Source organism: Parasteatoda tepidariorum, chromosome 3, assembly GCF_982258835.1.
Source record: "Parasteatoda tepidariorum strain Cologne lab strain chromosome 3, Ptep-v5.0, whole genome shotgun sequence".
NCBI lineage: Eukaryota > Metazoa > Arthropoda > Arachnida > Araneae > Theridiidae > Parasteatoda > Parasteatoda tepidariorum.
This window is the reverse complement of record NC_141757.1, coordinates 76,615,053-76,638,733: the sequence shown is the minus strand read 5'-3', so window position 1 is coordinate 76,638,733 and position 23,681 is coordinate 76,615,053. Positions and strand designations below refer to the sequence as shown.

The 23,681-nt window shown below is 29.6% G+C and overlaps 1 protein-coding gene across 2 annotated transcripts in view; it reads left to right on the top strand.

Annotated features, from left to right (window-relative positions):
• The first annotated feature begins 318 nt into the window (after window positions 1-318).
• The window catches only part of LOC107449424 (MAGUK p55 subfamily member 7), a 52,317-nt gene continuing 28,954 nt past the window's right edge, over window positions 319-23,681 (top strand). Inside the window, exons 1-3 of one of the 2 annotated variants that reach the window (XM_087159624.1) lie at window positions 319-473; window positions 17,910-18,016; window positions 22,713-22,831. In XM_087159624.1, coding sequence (XP_087015750.1) covers window positions 17,974-18,016; window positions 22,713-22,831 — 162 coding nt within the window. In that variant the 5' untranslated portion in view covers window positions 319-473; window positions 17,910-17,973. Of the gene's footprint in view, window positions 474-17,909; window positions 18,017-20,807; window positions 21,024-22,712; window positions 22,832-23,681 lie in introns of those variants that run through there. The other variant, XM_087159625.1, reaches the window with a different exon arrangement.

Here is a 23,681-nt window from a genome sequence, read left to right as displayed (position 1 = left end):
TTCAGGGGCTAATTCAGGGACTTACATTTAGCAACTTACTTACGTATCATTTTAACATCTATGCTTTACAAAACAGGAGAGAAATATTTATACAAATCAAAGATTTATAACAATTAAAACTAACATGCTTAAAAAGCATATAACGCAGAGAGCACTACCGCTCACTCAAATCCAGCACAAAATTCAACTGCAGCCTGCCAGAGCAAGTTTGTAGGGTTACTGCAATAAATCGTATAGAGGCTGCAAAAGCAGTCCTTATACAGTAGCTAACATTCCTAAGCAAAACTGTAATAGTTTTCGATGCAATTTAAAATATTAATCGTCATCGAATTTAGTGGGCGGGGCGTGCATGCGTAATGCATTAAATGATAGAAACAAAAGTTTTCTGCTCCGCTCTATATTGTTATTATTTATTGCTATATTTTGCCTTAACAAATGAATGGATTACATACATAATATAAATAATCATTAAGGTTAGTCATTTATTTCATTTTGATTGATTGTCTTTTTATTTTGATTTATGTTTCAAAATGTATGAAAGACGAGCTTTAGATCCGATCTTTCACATTTTTGAACTTGGTATAGGCTGTAAAATTTGTTTATCTTGTTGACTTTATTATGAATGATTGTATTTTTTTCACTTAACTTATTCTCCAATTTAACATTTTTTGCAATACAATAAACACAGTTTGTTATGCTTAGATGATGTTTAAAAAATTAAATTCAAAGACGATAGATAATATTTAAAGCTAGTTTGTTTAAACAATTATATGATTAAAGATCGATTAACACTTTTATCATCTAAAGAATTCATGAAGTAAATTGTTCAATTTTCTTTTTAAATTCTTGCCCTCGAGTTTTGCAGCTTTTGGTCGCAACTATAAACTGAGACCTTTGAAGCAATTATGTCTTAAGTAAAACTTTGAACAGATTTTATTGCTGATGCATCTTAGTAATGTATGATGCAAAGTATAAAATAATTCTAATGCTCTGTCAATGAATTGATATGTTGAGAAAGTTGAAATATGTTTGTCAGTAAAAGTTGAATGTCTTGAAGGGAAATTTCAGCCTATACCAAATTAAAGGCTAAGTTTTAGTTGCTCTAATGTATTTGCACATGAGAGACGGAAAAAAAATCACATAGGAGTAACTACCCAAAGCATATGAAATAGAAAAAATTTTATGAATGAAATAGAAAAATTTTTATTTTTTCTCTGTTGATAGTGAAGTTATGGGGATATTTCTGTACCATGATCTGTTGTACCAATTAGATTTTGAACTTGCAAATTTTTCTAAAAAAAGACATGTAGATGTTTATCCGGGGGTAGCTATGAGTTATACCTTTCGAGTTGGTTCCTTTCTGTGATGAGATGTACTTTCTGAAATCATCCTAAATTTTTTTTTTCTTTTGTTTCTTAAAATCAGAGATCAAGGGAGATAGTCAGTGTATCTGCATGAAAGCTGACTCTGAGTAAAAAGATTATTTTTCCTAAGCACGGACTATATTTACTTTGTAATAACTCTGAACTGATTTTTCACATTATTGATTTGTTAAAATTTAGTAAACTTCGAAATGCAATATTAATCCAATGCAAATGAATCCAATCGAAATGCAATCCAATGATAATTTTTGTGAAAAGTAGACTTAAACCATTCATCTTCATCTTCAATTGTCTTAAATTAATCTTTTTTGCTTTTCCATTGAATATTTACAAACATCAGAAAAAGTGAGGTGCAAAATATATTTTTTATCTTGTATGCATGGTGTAAAATTCTATTCAGGATACATTCCTTAATGAAAGAGGAATTTCAAAATAATAATATATTATCCTACAATAAAAATTACTCTTTATATATATATTATGAAGTTGGCAAAAATATCAGATTTTTTTTTTAAAAAAAACTTAAATTGTAGCTGTTATAGCCTAATAAACACACTTAAAAGCTGCAGACAAAAATTAGAGTTAATATATGTAATGCAACCCAACACATCTTTATTCAAAAAGTGTGTGGTGGTGTTGACTGCTGATGAGTTATGCTTTTTATTATTTTTATTGTATTTATTATATCCAATTCTATTGTATATATATATATATATATATTTAAATAAACAATCATGGATAACATTTTTAAAAAAATTTCGTTAACTATATCATGTTATTTTTGTGAAATATTTGATTATATTATCATGTAATAAAATAATAGCATCAGTTAGATATAGTTACAAATATGCCGCTTTAATATCAATGGCTATCCATTTTCTAGCTATTTTTATTAAATATTAGCCATTCATAACTGGTGTTTTGCTTTAATTAAAAATATTGCACAGAAATAATATATTGTAATATTCATAATTTTTTTTAACCTTGTTTTAACTGAGTATCATTCACATATTAAGTGCTACTGGCTAACATATGATTCTGTTTTAAATTTGTTAGTTTAAGAACCAACTAGTCTATTAGATGTCAAATTCAGTTGCTTGAGTAGGCTTAGATAAAAGGAAAAAGTTGTATTAACATAATTTTTTAAGATTTAACTCACTACAAGTGTAATTACTATTGTTGAGAACAAAGTATAGTCTATTTGCATAAACATACATGGGCCATTCTCCACTGTAAACACTCTAAACCTCAATTTTTATCTTTTTTGTACATATTTTTTATTTATTCAATAATAAAGTACATAGGTTAAATCATAAAAAATGAGATAAAATAATAGTTTTATCTAAAAATTTTATTATGGAATCAATTCTTGAAATTTAGCATTGAACTTTTTAAATTTTCTTGTTACAATCAACATATTAACATTTATTTCCTTAGCTGAAAAAATATTATAGCATTTATATTTTCTTCTTTTTTTAAATATATCTATATAATGCTCGTATTTAAAAATGAAATAAAAATTAAATTATTGCATTAAAATTATGCATAAAAGAACAATTTATTTTAGCGAAAATTGGATGTCCCGTGCATAACACAAAAACATGATAATTTTTATTTTTCTTATTTATTTTTAGGGCAAAACAGAATCTGCTTCAAATTTACTTTCTTCCTCTTAGTACCAACTTATATTACAAAGGAAGTTCCTCTAAGTTCAATATTAGATAAAATATTAGCACTTGTTTTTATGTCCCGTGCATAACATAGATTTTTCTAAAAATCAGGAAAATCAAAAACTCCACGAGCATTTACAACTGTAGGTGGTTGAATAACTTTAACAACTTCTCTCATGTTGTAAAACACTTTATCTTCCCGTTTTGGCCATTTCCAATATTTTCCAGACTTCATCATGGCAGAAACTTCAATGTCATTTCCTAGCACTTGCGTAACTTCTCCAGCATATAAACTATTATCATATCTCACAACTACCCAATTTCCTGCAATAATTCTTGTGGTGTTAATTGGTGTGGTATTAAAATTTTCTTTTATTGGTGTTAGTGCATTTTTATAAAATTTTAAACCAGAAGAAGGTGAATAAGTAATTCCGTGCATTTTAGAAATTCCTGGTATTACTCTTGCGTTGGCCCACATATCATTATTTCTGTTTATGTCTTTATCCAAAAACAGCATAACTGTAGTTGATGGCATAGCTTTTTTTACAACGTTTGCAAAATCTTCTGCAGACTGCACAATTGGAGCTGTAGATTTTTTTGACCTAACAGCGTTTCGTACCAAACATTTTGCTTTACCACCAATTCCATCCACCACACCTTTGCCATGAGAAGTTGCAAAATATTTCCAGTGGAAAGTCTTATAGAATTTATTGCTAAGGTCTTGCAGCAGCAAGGTCATGAACCTATTTTTAAACTCTGATGAAGGTCCATCTGTCCAGATTACCTCTTCAAGAAATTTATTTTCTTCATCATTTGGTTTGATTTCTTCATAAATTTTCTCAATGAAAGCCTTGACAGTATTTTTTTCTTTCTCGGTAGTGTCTGAACATATTAGGTAAGTATTGCATTTTTCGCGTACGAATACTGCAGCTGTAAATAAAGTTACACTTTTTCGACTCCAAAGTGCACTCTGTATTTCATCTTGATAAGAACAACTGTAGTTCATTGCAAAATCCAGTTGCAAAACTCTTTTTTCTTGTGAACTTTTATCATTTTGGAATTCTTGGAATTTAATTCTTTTTGTGTTAATATGAGCACTTATTGACGAAAAATTGTCGCGTGTACATTCCAAAACTTCTCCAATGCATGTCTGTTTCACTTGGCAATATAATTTTGCTTCTTCATTTTTTTCCCATTTTTTCCAACACACGTTCTGAGAAAGATCTTCATTACATTTCAATTTTTGCCCTATGCAGCAATTTTCACAAAATCCTTGCCAACATGTAGAGTTTATCAAATCATCACAAAGTGTTTCTTGCCAAAATAATTTTGAATTGTAAGAAACTTTTAGTGCTTTAAGCTGAAGAAAGAAGTTTTCACATACCATGCATTTGCACTGATCTTCTGGTGTTTGACGCAGCAGAAAAACATTTTCCGGTCTTAACTTGCAAAATGTGGAAAAGCTGATGGAACAATTTGGGTATTCATCCTTAAAAACGGAATAAGCTTCTTTCAGATAAGTCACCAAATAATATTTTCTTAATTTAATTTTCTCACCATTCTTCCAAACTGTAACTTCATCTTTCATCCCTGGTGCTGTAAAAACAATATCTGGACGGAAAAAAAATTCTTGTACTAAATTATGTGACTCTTCATCACTGATGGTATTTTTCTGAGTAGCATGTATGTTTAAGCCCAAGTTTGTTGCAATTGCAGAAACTACTGCTTTTTTTTTGGTTGGAGATTCTGGTAAAGATTTTAATGATTTTCTCATTGCTTTTCCAAAAGCTTGAGGAGTCTTGTAGGTATTTTCAATTAGGCTGCTTGATGGTGTATTGTTCCTTAACTCTGTTTTCTTTCTTTGGCGATACAGTTGTTTTCTTTTTGTTTCCTTACTTTTATATTTTTCATATTCAATTGTATTATTCTGTCTTTGTTTCTTTTCATTTGCGCGTTTTGCCCTCATGCGTATTCTATTTTTTTCTTTTAGTTCTTCACCATGCTTCTGCCTAAAAAGTTTAGCTCTATCTTTTCCTGTTAATTTTGCTGGAACAGGGGCCATCTGTAGTTCTAAAAATATATATATTTAAAATAAACATGATTTTAGTTCATAATTTTTTACATCATTAAGGAAAAGAAATCAAATAGTATTAAAAACTTCTAAATTCAAATTTTTTAGAATTCTGAATTCAAATTTTTTTTCAAAGAATTTAATTTATTATAATAAATAAATTTTAATTTACAAAGCATTTAATAGAATATAAAGTCAACTTTACATTCTTAAAAAATATAAAGCCAGATTTATTTAAAAAATACAGAATTCAAATATTCTAGCTTCTAAACAATCAAATGTTCTTTAATAAAAATGTTCTAAAATTAGGCTTAACAAATTTAATGTAAATATGCATATAAACTTAAACTTTATACATATAAACTTTATTGCAAATAAACTTAAAATAGAAATAAACAGTAAAAAATATTAACTTACTTTTGCTTGGAATAAAAGAAAAATAATGCTCAATTATCCTTTATAATGATTTATAAAGCTTCTAATCCAGATCACAAAACTATAAATAAGTGTTGCCACTTTCCTGTGAATGAATTAGTGTTGCCACTTCAAAATATACATAATTAAATCAAGTGTATACTTTCGGGTGTAGTGAATTACAGACATGTCCCGTGCATAACATTAGGCATGTCCCGTGCATAACACAGATAAAATAAATTTATAATCTTATCAAATAATGTATTTGGAAAACATGTAGCATAATTGAATAGAAGTAATATTTATTAGTTAAGAAAAAAATATAATGACAATACACAAGTTCTAAATTCACAGAGTTTATGAATAATAAAAGTCAAGATAGAAATTTATCTTTTTTCTGAGTCCCGTGCATAACGACTATATTAAATGTCTTTTCAAGTATTTAAACTTTAATTTTTGATTTCTTTTCAATACAATATTTAAGAAACAGTCTTGTTTTGATTTGAATTGTAAAAAAAAAATTAATAACTTCATTATTTTATTATTTTTATATACTTCACGGGTCTGCAAATGTCCCGTGCATAACAGGAGAATGGCCCACATAAGAAACAACATGTAATCTCTATTAATATATAAAATAATGACTAAAGCATTTTGTGAAAAAAAAGACTATTTATTCAATTATATTAATATCTTGAATTATCATGACATGAAAGTTTTCGTCATCTAGAATTAAAGTTACATACTCAATGAACAAAATGTCCTGTTCATGAGTTAATTTCCATTGGGATATCAGGTATATTGTCTGAGTCTATTTGAATACATATTTGAGAATTTTTAACCATACTAATTATATTGTCCTTTGGGTTAGTCTACATTTTCAAAATTTCCACAACATTGACCATGGAGAAGTATTTCATGAAGTACATTAAGCACAATGTCCTGTCAATGTGCTAGGACTTTTTTGATGTCAAAATTAGGAAATTCTCCACAATATTGTCTGCTGAGAAAATATTTATCCAGCACAGTAAACACAATGTCCTGTCAATATGCTAGGATATTTTTTAATGTCAAAATCAGGAAAGTCTCCACAATATTGTCCGTAGAGAAAGTATCTATGCAGCACATTAAACACAATGTCCTGTCAATGTGCTGAGCATTTTTTAAATGTCAAAATCAGGAAAATCTCCACAATATTGTCCGTAGAGAAAATATTTATCCAGCACAGTAAACACAATGTCCTGTCAATGTGCTAGGATATTTTTTTATGTCAAAATCATGAAAATCTCCACAATATTGTCCATAGAGAAAATTTTTCTGCAGCACATTAAACACATTGTCCTGTCAATGTGCAAGTTTTTTTACTTGTATCAAAACCAGTTAATTGTCAAAATCGGGAAAGGATCGAAATCGCGTGAGTGTCGAAAACGGACAAGAGTCAAAATCGAAATTTTTGGGGAAACTTTTCGACGTTTCTAGAAGAAGGAACTTTTGTTCGGTTTCTCTCTTTCACATTTTTGGAAATCTCTCATCCATTTGTAATGCGCCGTTGAAATTCCCATAAAATTAAAATCATGTTTTACAGGCCTATTCTTCTTGATGTCAAGTACTGCCTGTCCTATAATAACATAGTCCCGGATCTTTAAAGGGAACTTTTCGAATGTAACATTCCTTATAGTTTCCTTATTCACTTGTTCATTATCAGCAGCTTTCTCTTTGTCGGCCGCACTTTGCTTATCAACTTCCTCAACATATTTAGCAGTTTCCTCATCCACTGCTGTTTCTTTATCCGATTTCTCATCGAGAGTCTCTGCAGCTCTGTTGTCTACAACAGTTTTCTGCTCAGCAAGAACTTCCTTCCAGTCTCTTAACTGGAACTTATTAGCAATTTCCTCAACCACTGCTGTTTTATTCAATTTCTTATCCAGAGCCTCTGCAGCTCTGTTTTTTTCTACCATTTTCTGCTCAACAAGAACTTCGTTCCAATCTCTTAACTGAAACTTATTATCAATTTCAGCATTTTTTTTATCTGCAATGTTCTTCTCTACCACTTCCTCAACATATTTAACAGTTCCTTCATCCACTGCAGTTTCCTCATCCAATTGCGCATTCAGAGCCTCTGCAGCTCTGTTTTCCTCAATCGTTTTCTGTTCAGAAAGAACTTCATTCCAGTCCTTCAACTTGAACTTATTATTATCCTTCTTTCCCTTGGAACTAAATAAAAATACAATCTAATTTTTTTACTCTTACCTGTAACTAAAATATATAAATCAAACTGAAAAGATAATTTGAAATATATTTCCAATCTTTTTGTATATTATAAAGCTAATATTCTTAATTTAATTTGTAACTGTTACCTTTAAGGTAAAAAATTTATTGATGCTGTAAATGCTTTTCAACTGAATGGATGATTTGTATTTAGATTTTTAATGTTTTTGTACATTATGAAAGTAATTTTCTAAATATCTCTATAATTTTATGATAATATTCTGTTCTTGAAGTCTTAAATTCAATGCATCATGACTATTAATAGAAAAAAATATCTTTAGAAGAAAAATCATTAGAAAAGTCTAGTTAAAGTTAACACACTGCAATTCTTACTGGGTGAAAAAATTCTGGTACAATTACCGTTCTGTATGGTAATCTCATTTCTGGTAAAAAAAACAACATATTTCTGATAAATAAAACTTAAATATACGGTATTTAAACCATTCATTTGGTATTCTTTCCGTTCATATGGTAATGGTTAACCAGAATTTCTGGATTTCAAAATTATATTTCTAAATTACCACACATTTAGTGAAAAATACAAAAAAATTAATTTAACTAATTAAATTAAATTACTGAAAATTAAATTTAACTAATTTTTTTATGTCATGCTCTAACGTAGCATGATTAAAGTACCAAATTTTAATTTTTTTTTTCCAAAAATTATCTAACCCTATTTATTGTTATTTTTACCAAAATCATCACCAAAGCACTTAGGTAAAAAGTTACTGAGTTTTTGTTGTTCCCATAGAGCCAGAAAACTGATAAATTTTACCACATTTTGATACTTTATACTCCCTACATTTTTTCCTGTGTGGGGATCATCTAATATACCACATTGTTGATAATTTTCTTGACGTAAAGGCATAACTTTCACAATAATATAACTGAATTTATTTATTATCAAATTGTTTTGTTAGTTTTGAGTGGGAAAGCTTATTTATACTTTGCTTCAATTTTTTTTCCTTGTTGAATTAGTCCTTGTTTCATGAATAAATAAAATCTAATCTTTAAGGAAGTTTTTCTATACAATTTTTGCAAAAAAAAATTAAGCTAACAAAATTAAAAAGATCAAGTTTATTGTCAGAAAATATGTGTTTGACTTTTAGTTTTAAAAAAAAAAAAACAAGCAAACAAAAACATTTGAAACAAAATTATAAGTTAAACAGAATCAATCTAAGTTATCTTTTTTAGTCTAATAATAAGTAAAAAAGATTTTAAAAAAAATAATAAAAGAATTATTGTGCTTAAAATGAAAAAAAAAGAAGACACATTACGTTAATAATGAATGTGTAATATGAAAGAAACTGCAGATAGATTTAGTTTTTGTCAATTAAACTGAGTTTCTGTTCATAAATTGAATTTTAAGGCTAGAATAAAGGATTGCACAATTTATTTAGTCTTCTCTGAATCACTTATAATCATAATTGCTTTTAATATTTTTTAATTATTAATATTTTTGAAACATTTTATCAATAGTCATGTATAATAAGCGTTTTTATCAGTTTTTAGTAAAAATATTCTTATGTCCGTCATTATATGAGTTTCTCAAAAAATCAAGCAAAAAGTTATATTGTATTTTATTTGATGACGTTTAACTTTATAAATTTGCATTCAGCAAATATTTTAATACATGCACTTGTAAGGAGTTTTTTTTTTTCCCCTCTAAGAAACGTTTTGCGGTTTTAATGGAATTCTGCAGTGTGCTTAGAATTTTATGAATTCTACAACTTTATCAAACGAAACAAAATGCTTTAAGAAAGAAACATTATTAAGGTAGTTTTTCAATTTTTCTTTTTTAATAATCAAAATAATTTTAAAACAATTCGATATCAGGGTTTATAGGTTAAATTGAATTTGGTTAAAGTTTGTTATTATTGCATCAATATCTAAATAAGGTCACTATCTAAAGTAACTTATGTTCATGGTCAAGGTTGATTTTTATAAAAATATATGCTTATAAAGTATAAGTAGTTTATAGCAATTTACTTTAATAAATCTAAACGGTAAATGTAACAAATTTGGCGACAGCAATGTACATAAAAAATAACTATTACTTAGAGTAATTAAACTTTTTTTTTAAATTTAAGTTAAAATTTTAAACAACCATACATCAATTTTCTCTACTTAAAATTATCAAATGCTCATTACTTACAGCTTTTTTCGAATATATCTCAAAAGTTTAGACATTTTATTTCAGAATAAATTCTTAACTCAAGAAACTCTACCAATTTTCTCAAGAGTTTAACAAGAAATGGTATTCTTTAATTGTTGAAATGAGATTTTGTGCTAACGTGCATTGTTAACTTGGAAACAATGGTATTAATATTGTTCTAATACCGAAATATGATTCAAACAAATTATTATAGGACATAGTTAATTTCTTTTCGTTTGTTTGTTTAAAAGTAAATATGAATTGGGTTTTTATGTATATTGTTGATATTAGTTTTATTAATGTGAAAAACATGCAATATTATATAATATTTTATATTGTTGTCATTATTCAAAAAAAGAAAAATTCACATTTACATCACATAAAATATGCATTTCTTGGAAAGATGATTACTTTTCGTCTATTAAAATATCAATAATGGTATTACTTGAAATTATGTTACATGAACATGGACGCCGGCACACAGCTCTGCACCTACGCCCGCAGAGGGGGGAAATTATGTTACATGTACCAGCACGTATCTTTTAGCGCTATATATAAAATTCATTTTTTTAACACAAAATTAGAATAGTTATTTTATTCTGATAAGACATTACACACTTAAAAAAAAGCATGGTTAAAACTACCACAATATGATAACATTTACCATATTTCTAGCTCTTTAGGAATAATAAAAACCCTGGCAATTTTTACAAAAGCCGTATTTATTTATTTTTTATAACCGTCGTTAAACAGCCAACCCAATTTTATGGGTTTACGAGTACTAATGTTCAACTCCGTAGCCTTGTAATTTTGAACCCAATCCAGAAGACAAGGGAACTCCTGGATCGAGTATTGTGAGAAATTTGCCTTCGTGGTGGACTTCGGAGAGGAAGACCACTAGAACCTCCCACCCACGTCAGGCTAACCCACGGTTAGTCTGACGGCAAGGGCAGGGGGCTGAAAACTAGGCTGAGGGGACTCTAACCCATGATCCGTCTACCACTGAGGATATTTCACGTCAGCACTGTGGTTGGCGCAAGCCGGATGCGGAATTCGAACCCGGTTCGCCTCATTGGAAGGCGAACGCTCTATCCCCTGAGCCCTAGCGGCCGTACCAAAGCTGTTTCGGTAAAATGAAAAAATAATGGTTTTGTAACATATGATGAAATTGGTAAATGAGGTAAAATTTAGCAATTCTATCAGGACACTATGCCATACATGGCATAAAAACAATTTCTTCAGTTAAATTTACTTTTCAGTTTCATATTTCTTGCTAAATGTGTGGTTATAAGAACTATAATTTCGAAAACCAGAATTTCCGGTGAAACCTTTATCATGTGAACGGGAAAATCGATAAAGGAATGGTTTATGTAATGGATATTTTATTTAGTATTACTGGAATTATGGTAGCTTTATTTTATTAGAAATGTATTTATCATACAGTATGATAATTTTACAGGAATTTTTCTTTCTCCACTCAAGAATAATTAATTATAACTCATTAAATAAATTGAAGCGGTAATTGAAACCCAAGAAACTGAAGCGGTTAGATATTACTTGATTAAAAACTTCTTTCGCTTCAAAAATATACAAATTGGACTTAACACTAGACATATTTTAAGCGCTCAAAAATGCGTGCCCATGCATTTTCAAAATCTGCCAGTCATGAATGAGAAGAAACAAGAGCGATTTGAAATATAAAACGTAAAGCTCCCAGCGAAAAATTTAGAAATAAAAGTGAGAAACAGAACTGGAGAAACTAATGTGACCGTGAGGTTCAAATCAGAGTTAAATGCATTTCCACGAGCTATGGTAGGTACTTTATTTACGTCACACTAGAGCTGCACAATGGGCTATTGGTGACGGTATGGGAAACATCTCTGAGGTTGATCCGAAGACATCCCAAGCAACAATTTTACCCTGGCTACAGTTGGGCTCAATATAGGTCCTATAAGAACATGCACCGAGGGACCAATATTGGATGCCTAGATTTTTTAATACTGGTCCTAGAATGGCTTATATAGGGCCTACATTGGCCAATATAGAACCTATATTGGCTAAATAATGGATATCAAATTTCAAGTGAATCTGGAATTCTATATAGGACCGATATTGGTTATAAAGTGGCTGTAAAATATCCGGTAAATCGGAAAATTCTATACAGGGCCAATATCAGAATAATAATGGCTCTTTGAACCCTTATTGGGCCAAGATTCTTCAATATTGGCCCAATGAGGGCCCAAGTTATTTTGCTGCTAGGGATACCATCGCAATTTTGATCCGCTACAGAGGGGATGGCTCCCCTGCTTCACTGGCAAGCATCACTGGCAGCCCGACTACTTGCTCGCTAAGTCGAGCAAGTTTCGGTAGAACAGTTTAACGAGGACCAATACCACGCCCTATCGGTTCCTACTCTGGCTGGTCATAGTATTCGCTCACCCGCTTACTGAGTGCAGCCAGTGATGCTTGACTTCGGTGTTCTACTGGGAACCGTTTCTTTACGATCAGTCCACTGTGGGACTCACGAGCTATAGAGAGGACGGGAGGAACTGGTGTCCGTAACCAAAGAATCAGCTGACATATGACTGGAATAAAATTCCAAGCCATCAAGATGAGCGAGCTAATGTGACTGGGATGGAAATAATTTTGGCATTGTCGAATTTGAATTTACGCCCAAAATTCTAACAATTGATGATTTCTCGTTCTCTTCTTGATAAAGGACTTATCAATCGTATTTCTTAAGTCTAAATTCTGAAGCGCGTCTAGCTTATCCGATGTGGCCAAGGTTGTTTTTGCAAAGAAAGTGGTAAATTTCCCCAGCGATTATCAAAATACGTAAATAAAAAATATTATTTACGTTAATGTAAAGAGAATTAAACATTACGTTGATTTAAAAAGTGTTGGGCTTTTATTTAAATCCCCTACTTTTTGAATAATTATAATAATTTTTATCCATACTGTAGAGTTAAGTAAAATAAAAATAGTTATATGAACATAAAAAATAAGTATTAAATTAAGTTTTTAACAAATTTTTGGCTAATACCTTTCTTTGTACATTTTTTTTTCTGAGTCATAATTTAATTGAAACGCAAATTTCGAATATTCTATAATTTAGCCATTTTCGAAAACATTACTTTTGATTTATTATAGTGTATGCCCTCCTTTCTAAAATTAGTTGCTAATTTCTAAATTTAAAAAAAAAAAAAAAAAAAAAAGAGTTAAGCCTTCTCAGTTAAAATATGTTTAAAATATAATTCTTAAACGAAAATTCTTTTTTATATACCAGCCTCACTGAAATAAATCGCCAATTTCTGAATTATGTTTTTACTGAATCAGAATCTGTAGAACCGTTTTCGCGTATCGTTGCATTGAAGTGTGACATTATCTCTTTTATCATTACTTTAAAACGCACAATATGCACTTTAAAAAAAAAAAAAAAAAGTTAAGCCTTCTCAGTTAAAATAAGCTTAAAATTTAAAATAACTTGAACGAAAATCCTTTTTTAACCAGTATTTTTAGTTCGTAAATAATTTTTTAACAGCCATAAAAAGTTAGTCATCTTTTTCGGCGTTATCTAAAACAAATATCTTTTGGTATTGGAATGCCCTTAGCAGTCCAATGCACTTTCGAATGCGATTTCAATCCCCCGCTAAACTGTGCAATATGCAACATTTCACGGTATTGTGACCGAGCTTCACGCATGTTTGGAATTACTATTATGCTCATCGCTAAAAAATAAAAAACGTTTGACAGAATGTTATATTTGATTTACTATATTCGAAATGCCTTGAAGCGTATCTCCCATCCTACTTGTTTCTAATTTATTCCACCCTCTAAATTTGTATGTTCTTTTTCCGTCTATTCCAGGTTGTTTAGAATACTTTTATAATTAGCATATATGCGTATATTGTTGTTCTTATTATTCTTTTCTCGCCTGTAAAGAATTATCACCTGTTGTTTATTCTTTTATGCTATTTTATGACTGTTGCGAGTTGGTTACAATTATTCATAATTGTTAGGCTAAGTGTTTTCCTTCTCTGCCAAGATATAATGAAAATGGCGGAAAAATATCAGTGTGAAAAACAGTCATAGTTTTACAAAAATTAAAAACGGATGTGTTCAAATTTTTTAATGTTTGTAAGTTTACTCTTTAACTTTAGGATAATATGCTGTACATGCGTAGCCCCTTAACGCACAGATTTTTTTAAAAAAACTGGCCCAAAGAAATCAATTTTTTTTCATGTAAAAAAACACACTTTAGAACACATTAGAAGACAGAAAAAACGCATTTTCAATTCTCAATTCTCGAGTGTGAAAAATTATAGCAGTATAAAATACAACGCCGCTCGAATTATCTCAAGTGTGCACAGTTTGGCCTGTTTAGCGCACAGAGAATTAACTCGAGCGTACAAGTTAAGAGGTTAACATGCTATTTTAATAACTTTTGTGAAGTATTAACAGTTACTGATATGCTCTTATTTAACCGCTACCCCCAAACTCATGAATTTTGTTGCTGAAAAAAAAGAGTTTAACTGTTGTTGACCTGGCGGAGAGTTAACCAACAATAAATTATTTGGCGCATTATTTTAGCCAGCATAGAGGTAACAGACCAGATAAAAATTATTTGACGTTTAATAAATTATTTGACGCTTTATTTTGACGTTTCTTTTAGCCAGCATAGAGGTAACACTTTTTGGAAAGTATATTTATTGCAGCCTTAGTTTTTTTTTACCATGTAAATTTTTAATTTGCTGATATGACAATTGTCCTTACTAGAGCCGTGGTGGCTTAGAGGCCAATGAGGTGAACCAGCTTTGAATCCAAGCGATGATTAGTTGATAAAATATGTTGGGAGGTAGACAAATCATGGGTTAGAGTCCCCTTGCCGTCAGGCTAACTGTGGAAACTTTTCGTAGTTTACCTCTCCATATAAAGCAAATGCGGGTTAGTTCCATAAAAAAGGCTTCCACGAAGACAAATTTTCCCCAATACTTGATTCAGGAGTTCTCTTGTCTTCTGGATTGGGTTCAAAATTACAAGGCTACAGGATTGAAAATTAGTAGTTGTAAACCCTAAATTGGTTCGCCTGTTCAACGACGGTTATAAAATTGTCTTTACTGACTTCTTAATTTCTAAATTAAAAGCGTGTTTATTGTAAACAACCTTTTTTGTTTTAATTGGTTTCTAAACATGCAATATTTTCCTAACCTTGTATTTGTATTAAATTAAGAACTATATTCTTTCCTGAAAAATCTTCTTAAAAAATGTCTGGATACTTGACGTCTGGTGCTTATGTTTGTATTCTTATTTTTAGAATAGATATCTTAAGTCTGCATGCTGTTTCGATTCATAACGTTATGAAACTGCTTACATTACAATTTCTTTTTTCCCCCTTCTGAAAGCGTGGTTTGTTTGGTTTGGCAATTTAACTTGTGTCCGGAAGTGGTTTTGAGAATAAAAATATCTCACTTAAAATGATTTTGATTGCGAATAAGAACCTTCAATTGAAATAATTAACAGCCTACTTTTTTTTGTAATTTTTTTATATATAATTCTTTTTAATATATATATATATATATATATATATATATATATATATATATATATATATATATATATATATATATATATATATATATATATATATATATATATATATATATATATATATATATATATATATATATATATATATATACGGGACCGGAAATTAATGTCGTTTCGGCTCATTAAATATTCGTTAGTCTTGAAAACCGATTAATTTCGATCCGGCATTGAAAGGTTGTTGCTAACGAGGGTGAATTCATAATTGATTAAAAATAAAATATTGATAACAACTATCAAATGCACCAAAACGACATTACTTTCCGGTCCCCCTAATATATAAAATTGAAGCTAAATATAATTCTCTAAGATGTGAAAAAAGCATGCTATTCAATGAAATTAGTTGCAAATATTTTAAAAGAAATTCAACTTTAGAAAATATTTTAAGACTTCAAAATATATAGAACTTGAGCCATTTGCAGTCAGCCTTAAAACACTGATTTTCAGTGAAGAGTTTTATCGTTTTACTGAAGACTAATGGGAAGGAACTGTTGGTGTCCATTTTTCACGAAAATGACACTTGGATCGCCATAGTAGGATTTCTAAGTTTTTGTCAAATGAATAACGTGAGCAATCTGTTCTTCCCCGGAGTTTTACCACTGTGACGATAAGCCCTATTGCAGAAAAACCCTTACTTTCCACGAGCAAAATCGGTTTTTCACCGAATTGGCTTTTATGAACAAAAACCATTCTTCCTCCTTGGTCTTCAAATGTAATTTAGTACTTCTACGGAGAAAAACTGGCAATATTGCTATTTCGTTGCTAGCTTGTTTAAGAGTGGAGTAAAATATCCGTCTGTACCACGAATAAAAAAAAAAGCGATAGTCATAGACAATATTTACTTGCCTAATCATTAATGCCTCCAGGAGAATCACATAATTATGCTACCTGTTATTTCTCTCCCAGGCAAGTAGTATCCTTATTTTAACTCAAGTGGTACTCAAATTTTTTTATGCCCTTTGAATGGTACTTGGAGTGGAATTTTATGGAATTGCTGTTCTAAAGTATATATTTTTGACCAGCGTTATGTTAAAGCATTGGCTTCAGTATTTTCACTCATTTTCAATTTAATTAATACGTTTCTTCAAAGACATGTCTATTTTAAAAATAATGAATGTACTATGTGACCTTTAAATGATTTTGAAATCTTATATAACAGTCAGGAGAATCATTGTACAAAAGGCAATGTTCCTATAAATTACATATTTAAAATAATTTTTATTATTTCAACTTTGTTTACTAAACTGTGATAAAAAGTTATGGCTATAAACAATAATACACGTTCGATCAAATCTTTAAACTATCCCACAAAAAGATTCTTAGACTCTAAGAAAAACATAGTAATTATATTGTCTATCATGCCAGTAAACCTACAAAATATTTGCATTTTTTCTCTGATATTTTGCGCTATAATAATACTTTTTATTAAGTAATATGGGAATAAAAGGAGTGAAAAACATCAGATCTTAAGGAAATGTTTTTCTTTTCTTTTTGATGTTAAATTCATACATTTGAACTACAATCTAATCAATCATTACATTTAAACTCCCCCTGATTTTAAAACATCCAACACAATACAATGATTTGTTTAAAAATATTCTCCTCAATACTTATTCATTTCATGAGAGATTACGATGTGTTTTCTCTGAATTCATTGTAACAATGGCAGCTTTTATTGACCATGATTTAGTTGCTTACTTAATTGGCATGAATTTATTGGCCGCTCTAAGTAATAAAGTCTCCGAAACCAAATGATCTCTCTACACATCCTCATCATGTTACATTCTTAATTTTGAATCGTGGCATGGCTTTAAAACCACGCGCTTCAGCATGTTGTCTCCTTTCGTCATCTGTCAAATAGTTGCGCATTTTTGTCACAGTAAGCTCTGTCATGTTTTACGCAGTGCCTCTTGAGCAATCTACTCCGACGCGATGTAAGGATGATCTAATTTTGGACAATCTTCCCTCACATACTCTTCTCTGCAAGCATCCCGCCTTCAGTTCTGTAGTGCTGCCACTAACGTGTGTATTTTCGCCGCTGTGACAGAGAACACTTTTGTTTTTTAGAACTGTTTTTTACGTCCATTACTAAAGATAATCTATGACTTCAAGAACATCTATTTCTCGACCGCAGATTAAACTCTTTAAGATCTACTTGATTAGAACTGTGAATTGTTAGTATAGTTCTAGCCGCTTAATTTGAGGATTCTTTTTCTTTCTTGAAGTGAAGTTGAATTATAAAGTGTGAAAATCGTGAACGTCACAATGTGGACGTTGTAATTGTGTTTCTTTGTGACATTGCCTGTGCAATCTAAGTAGTGAAACATGAGTTGTTTTTGTTGCAGTTTATGTGGACAGAAGTCTCATAAGACCAAGAACAAACCATCTGCCAGTCCTAATGGTCAGACCATGTCAGGTAGTGTTTACCATAACGGCACAGGATGCGATACAGGTAAGACTTATTTTTTTCTCTTTGATTTTATACACTTGAAGTGTCTCTGGAAATCAAATACTTTCAAGTTCATTATAACAGCATATTTGATAGCAAATATCGTAAAAAAAATTTTTTTTAAAGTTTCACTTTAACGTTAAGTATTTCTGGTTATTCTAATGTGTTTGAAAGCTCTTTTCCTTAAAAATTATTTTTAAATGGGGCTTACGAAACTGACCTTCTTAGAGGCAAGACCTTAACCCTTCTTAGTCTTTGATAGAAACATTTCATACGGATTAGTATTGAGCAGTTAATTAGGATAACAGATACTCTGTTTCTGCAACATGATAATACAATTGAAGTCGAACATCAAAAATTAGGTCAATACTCTAACCAAACTTTAAAGAAATATGCTAATGCTAATCCGTGCCAACAGTTGACGTAACATTCGTTCATTTCATTACGAATTATGCACGTGTTACGTCATGCTGACGCTTTTTATTTCTGTATTTCTTTATTACCTAATTAAAAAAATGGTTCTGTTAAACATGTAATCCCTAAAAATTTTAAATAGACACTGTAGTACAGTAAATGTAGTTCAAAAACCAAACATGCAAAAAAAAATAATAATAATAATTACTTTAAGGTAAATTATTTAGTATGCTCTTAACCAAATTGTTATACACGTGTTGCGTCATGCAAACGATTTCTATCACTGAGTTTTTTTATTGCCTGTTATAATAATATTCCTGTTAAACATGTAACCCCTAACATTAATAAATATGATCTGTAATTCGGTCAATATAGTTAAAAAATCGTCAAAACCCGAACATACAAAAAAAAAGTTCTACACTGAAATAAATTGTTAAGTACCGTCCTAACTAAACTATTAATACCTTCCTCTTAGTAAATAGTAAAAAGTTGCATGATTTCGCTCGTCTTATTTGACAATTGAAGGAAGGAACTTCATTGCAATTCAAACATGTGCACGCCAAATGGAACGAGACTAATGGTTTGGAAGTTACACTCGTATTATTTACAAAAATATTGGTACCTATAACAAAGTAGACATTGTAATGACACGTGATATTAAACATTGTGTAACACGTGAAAATTGTTTCCTGTGCAGCTTTTTTACACTAAATTAAATCCAAGAGATAAAATACAATAAGAGTAAATAGAACTATGTTAGTAGTTCAGAAATTGCAAGACTTTTGTCAATTCCTGCTTAGGACAACTATGAAAGTATAAATTTAGTGACGTGGACCACACGTGCTACCACGTAATGTTCTTTATTGAATTTATCTTACACAGCGAATATAAAATAATTAAATATTTAAATGTGCTCAATAAACTTTTTTTTAAGGATTCAAATAGAACTATAAGTTAGGAATTATCACTGATGTTATTTTTAAAATATGTGAAAAACTGAATTACTTACAGTAAAATTTAAAACAATGACTAACGCTTCACCAATCAGAAAATTCCATTTCATTTTTCGCTCATCCCTATTTAATTAATGAATTAATATTTGAAAAAACTGTACTAACATCAAGTGTCACCCACTACAAGTTCAAAAAAAATTTATTTGAACGTGAGTGGATGAATAAAAAAGTATTTTATCAACGATTGAAAAATTGAACAAGATACAGGAAAGAGTTTAAACTAATTGTAGGAATTGATTAAGTCCAAGGTACAAGTAAAAAATAGTACTTTTTATGCATAAAAACCCTTGTAATCTCTGAACTATTAATTCTATTGACTGTTTAAAATCACTCGATTCAGATTTTTTTTTTTTTTTTTTAAAAAAAGAAAGAAATCATGAAGCCTTACTTGTATATAAAGTAATATTAAGTTTTTTCATCCCGTTTACCATTTTTTTCCCCTCCTCTCCCGGGAAGACAAATTATTTACTACTTACTAACCGGAGGATACTTAACAGTTTTTTGATGGGCAGAACTTCTTTTAAACCCTACTTTTAATGTATATTCAAAGCATTTTTCTTCATATTTTTAACCAACCTAATATAAGGCAAGCAAGCGTGGAATTTTATAATTTATATGATTATCTAAACTTGTTTTCAAATATCAATCTAGGTTTCTCTCGTTAATTAAGATGTGTATTAGTGTTAACGTTGAAATTTAAAAAGCAACGAATTAAATATAATAATCAAAAATAAAATCTCATCTCATTTTTATTGAAAATCATTTGTTTTTAAATTCTGTAATTTTTCGTCTAATGTAGAACGTTAAAAAAATAAACTGACCACCCTAAATAACTTCTGATTTAATGAGCGGAACTTCACTTTCTCTATCTTAATGGTTCAAAGGTGTGGCCTCAAATGTGTTAACTAATTAGTGCAGATTGATATTTTAAGTTACGAAATCAGGTAAAAAATCGTACTTTCAAAGGAAGTACGTTTCTGTGTCTGATTTCGTAACTTAAAATATTGTCTGCACTAATTAATTACCTTATTTTAGGTCACCCCTTTTGAACCTTCAAGATCGAATCCTAGAACGTGAAGATCCAATCATAAGATCAAAAATTATTCAAGGTTTTCCTTTTTTTTTTCCTTTTTTTTTTTGCTTGTAAAAGAGTGATTAATTTAAAGAATTATGATTATTCTTCGAATATACTTGTAAAAAAAAAGGAAAGAAATAAGACACAATTATAATTAAAATTAAAAACTCATCTCAATGTTATCGAAAATAATTATTTTTTAGTAAAATTTTATTCTTCTAATAAATTGTGAGAAGTGAAATTTAAAACATTAGCATTTTTGGCAAGAAAATTTGTAAGCTTAATTTTTTTTTTTAATTATTTAAAATAAAATACAGTGATACAATCAGTGATTTTTCTAACATGCTATCGATTTTGTTCTAGTTTTGTAGTTTCTGAATAGTTGGATGAGTATTCAGGTAATCAGGCGAATATAAATAAATAAATGCTACAATGCTGCTGAGTAGTTTAATCTGAGTCTCAAAATATGAATGCTTGAAAGAAAATGGAACGCTTTTAATGTTGAAAAGTAAAATTATTTGCTAATACACTATAGAAATATATTAATATAGAATGTTTTATGATATTATGGTTGTACCTAAATCAATAAGCTACTTTTTATGTACCGACAAATATAAATATACTGTGACGATGCATAACCAAAAATGATGTATTTAATTCATTATTTGTTAAACTATATTACTTCGAATAGTGATTTATTAATAAGTTGAATAATGATTTTTGCGTCGAAATCCGCGTACTTTTCCGATTGGAATAGTGAAGTTTTTTAATCGTCAGGTTTTGTATTTCCGACGTTTAATCGCGATCTTTATTAACATTTAAACTTTATTAATATTTTAATCTTAACGTTTTTAGGCTATATATCAATTTTTAATTTATGAATAACAATTTGGAGCGGTAATTTTAAACGCCTTCAGCATAAGGCATGAAAATAGTTTTTCACGATGTCAAAAAGGAAAGTGTTGTGTTAAATATCTTTGATTATTTATTGTCTTATTTATTTATTTTTACTTATTTATTCTTATTTTATTTTTATATACCTATATATTTATTTTGTATTCGGCATCAGCAAGCACTTTAACCCATTCAGAAACAGGGAAAAGAGAAAGAAGCTCTTCCACAGGAATCCGAATTGAGATCACGTCTTTGTATTGAGCCGCTGGAGTCAGAAAGATTCGTTTCATATATGATACCGTGGGCCGTTTAGGGAGAATCGCGTGGTCACGTGCTTGTAATTTCGGTCCTGAAGGAGATAATAAATAGTAGTATTTTTTTCGCTTGAACTTCAAATAATTTGGAATGACTATGATTTTTTAAATTTTCCAAAACGTTCATAAATTTTATAAGTTTCTCAACTTTTTTCAATAAAACGAAAAGTTTTCGGGCCGGATATATTTTTAGTGATATTCCAAATGATTTCACATATAATTATAAATTATATTTTAATTAAAATTTTTAACTTGATTATTAATGGATCTAAGCTTTTGCATTGGTATTAATTATAAAAAACCTTATTCTTTACGTAACGTTATGTTTGGCGTTTTGTCATTGAATACATAGGGTGTTCCGTATTGACTGCCCCTAAATATACACTTTTAGAATTCTTATAAAAAAATAATGTAAAAAAACTATGCATATTAAGAATTATAAACTAATATTTAAGAGAAGTAAAACAATAGCGAATTTTAAACTTTTACCAATCATTAATGAGGACAATAAAAGCAAAAGTTCATCTAAAACCAACTTTTCTGAGGATGAAGTCTTAAGGCGTTCTTAACGAAAGACTACCACATTCCAGCCTCAGTTGTCATATAAACTGATTTTTGATTAATTTCCTTTCTTTGCTCTATATGATTTTAATAATCATTGGACATAGTTTGGAAACGGTTTAGTTTTTTCTCTCTTAAATATGAATTTGTATCCCCATTATTTTGCGCTATTTTTTACTCAAATAGTAAACATTTACATCAAGGGCAGCAATTATGCAGCACCCTGTATATTATAATATCTGACTCTCTTTTTTCTTACTTTATTAATTTTCACATATTTATTAAACAAGTGCTTTAATTCACTTTGAATTATATTTTAAGTTTCTTTGAAATGTTTAAAATTTAAATGGTCGATATGATCTTACTTTGTTCAGATAATATTTCATAGCAATTTTACTGAATTTAATCTATTTCTCTGATTATTTCAGCTCTGCAAAATTTACTTGCTTCTTTAGACCAAGTGTGTGAAAAAATTGAAACACCTGTAGAAGATCATTTATTCTTATCACAGCTTCTGCAAAATAGAAACTTTCAGTCACTGTTCACTGTAAGTTATAATCCCTGAATTGTTAACACATACCACTGTTGAAAAAGTACTCTGTAGTACTTAGTTCATAACAATAGTGTTGTCATTTTCCTTATAATTTATATTAATTATTTAAATGCTGAAAATGTTTCATTTTACAAGTATAAATTTCTAAATTTCTTTTTTTTTTTTTTTTTTTTTTTTTTTTTTTTTTTTTTGCTCAAAACATTTAGCACCACGCTTCACCCATTTTAGGGAGAAGTAATATTTTTGTTCCCTTATAGCAGTGTTTCCCAAACTTATGACTTTTGTGTACCATTTCTAAATTTTTCGTAGCCCTGTGTACCATGAATAAAAAAAATTTATTTTTTACTATAAAAAATTGCACTGAAGTTCAAAATCGCAACTAGCTGTTGACACCACTAATTATTAATTGTTAACTCTGCAAAAAACAGCCAATAGAAAAATAGGTAATCGTAAATTTTCATGGCTAGCTTTGTTTTTAAGAAAAAAGTTTTGAAATGTTCGTTTGTTGCAAGATATTTCGCATACGAATGCGTACCTCCGCTAAACTGTTCCCGTACCCCTGGGGGTATGCGTACCACACTTTGGGAAACACTGCCTTATAGTTTACAAACATAGATTGCAGATCTAAATAAGCAAAAAATAAATATATGAATATTAAGTAATGCTGACAATAAAATTGTTAAGGAATTTCATTATTATATGGGGACGATGAGTTTTATCATTTCACTTTGCTAGGAAACCTTTGACCTCACACTCAGTTACTTCTCCACACAACAAACTGAGTCTCACTATGGTCTTTTGAACATTGATGACTTTGAACATTATATCTGTATTTCAGAAGCAG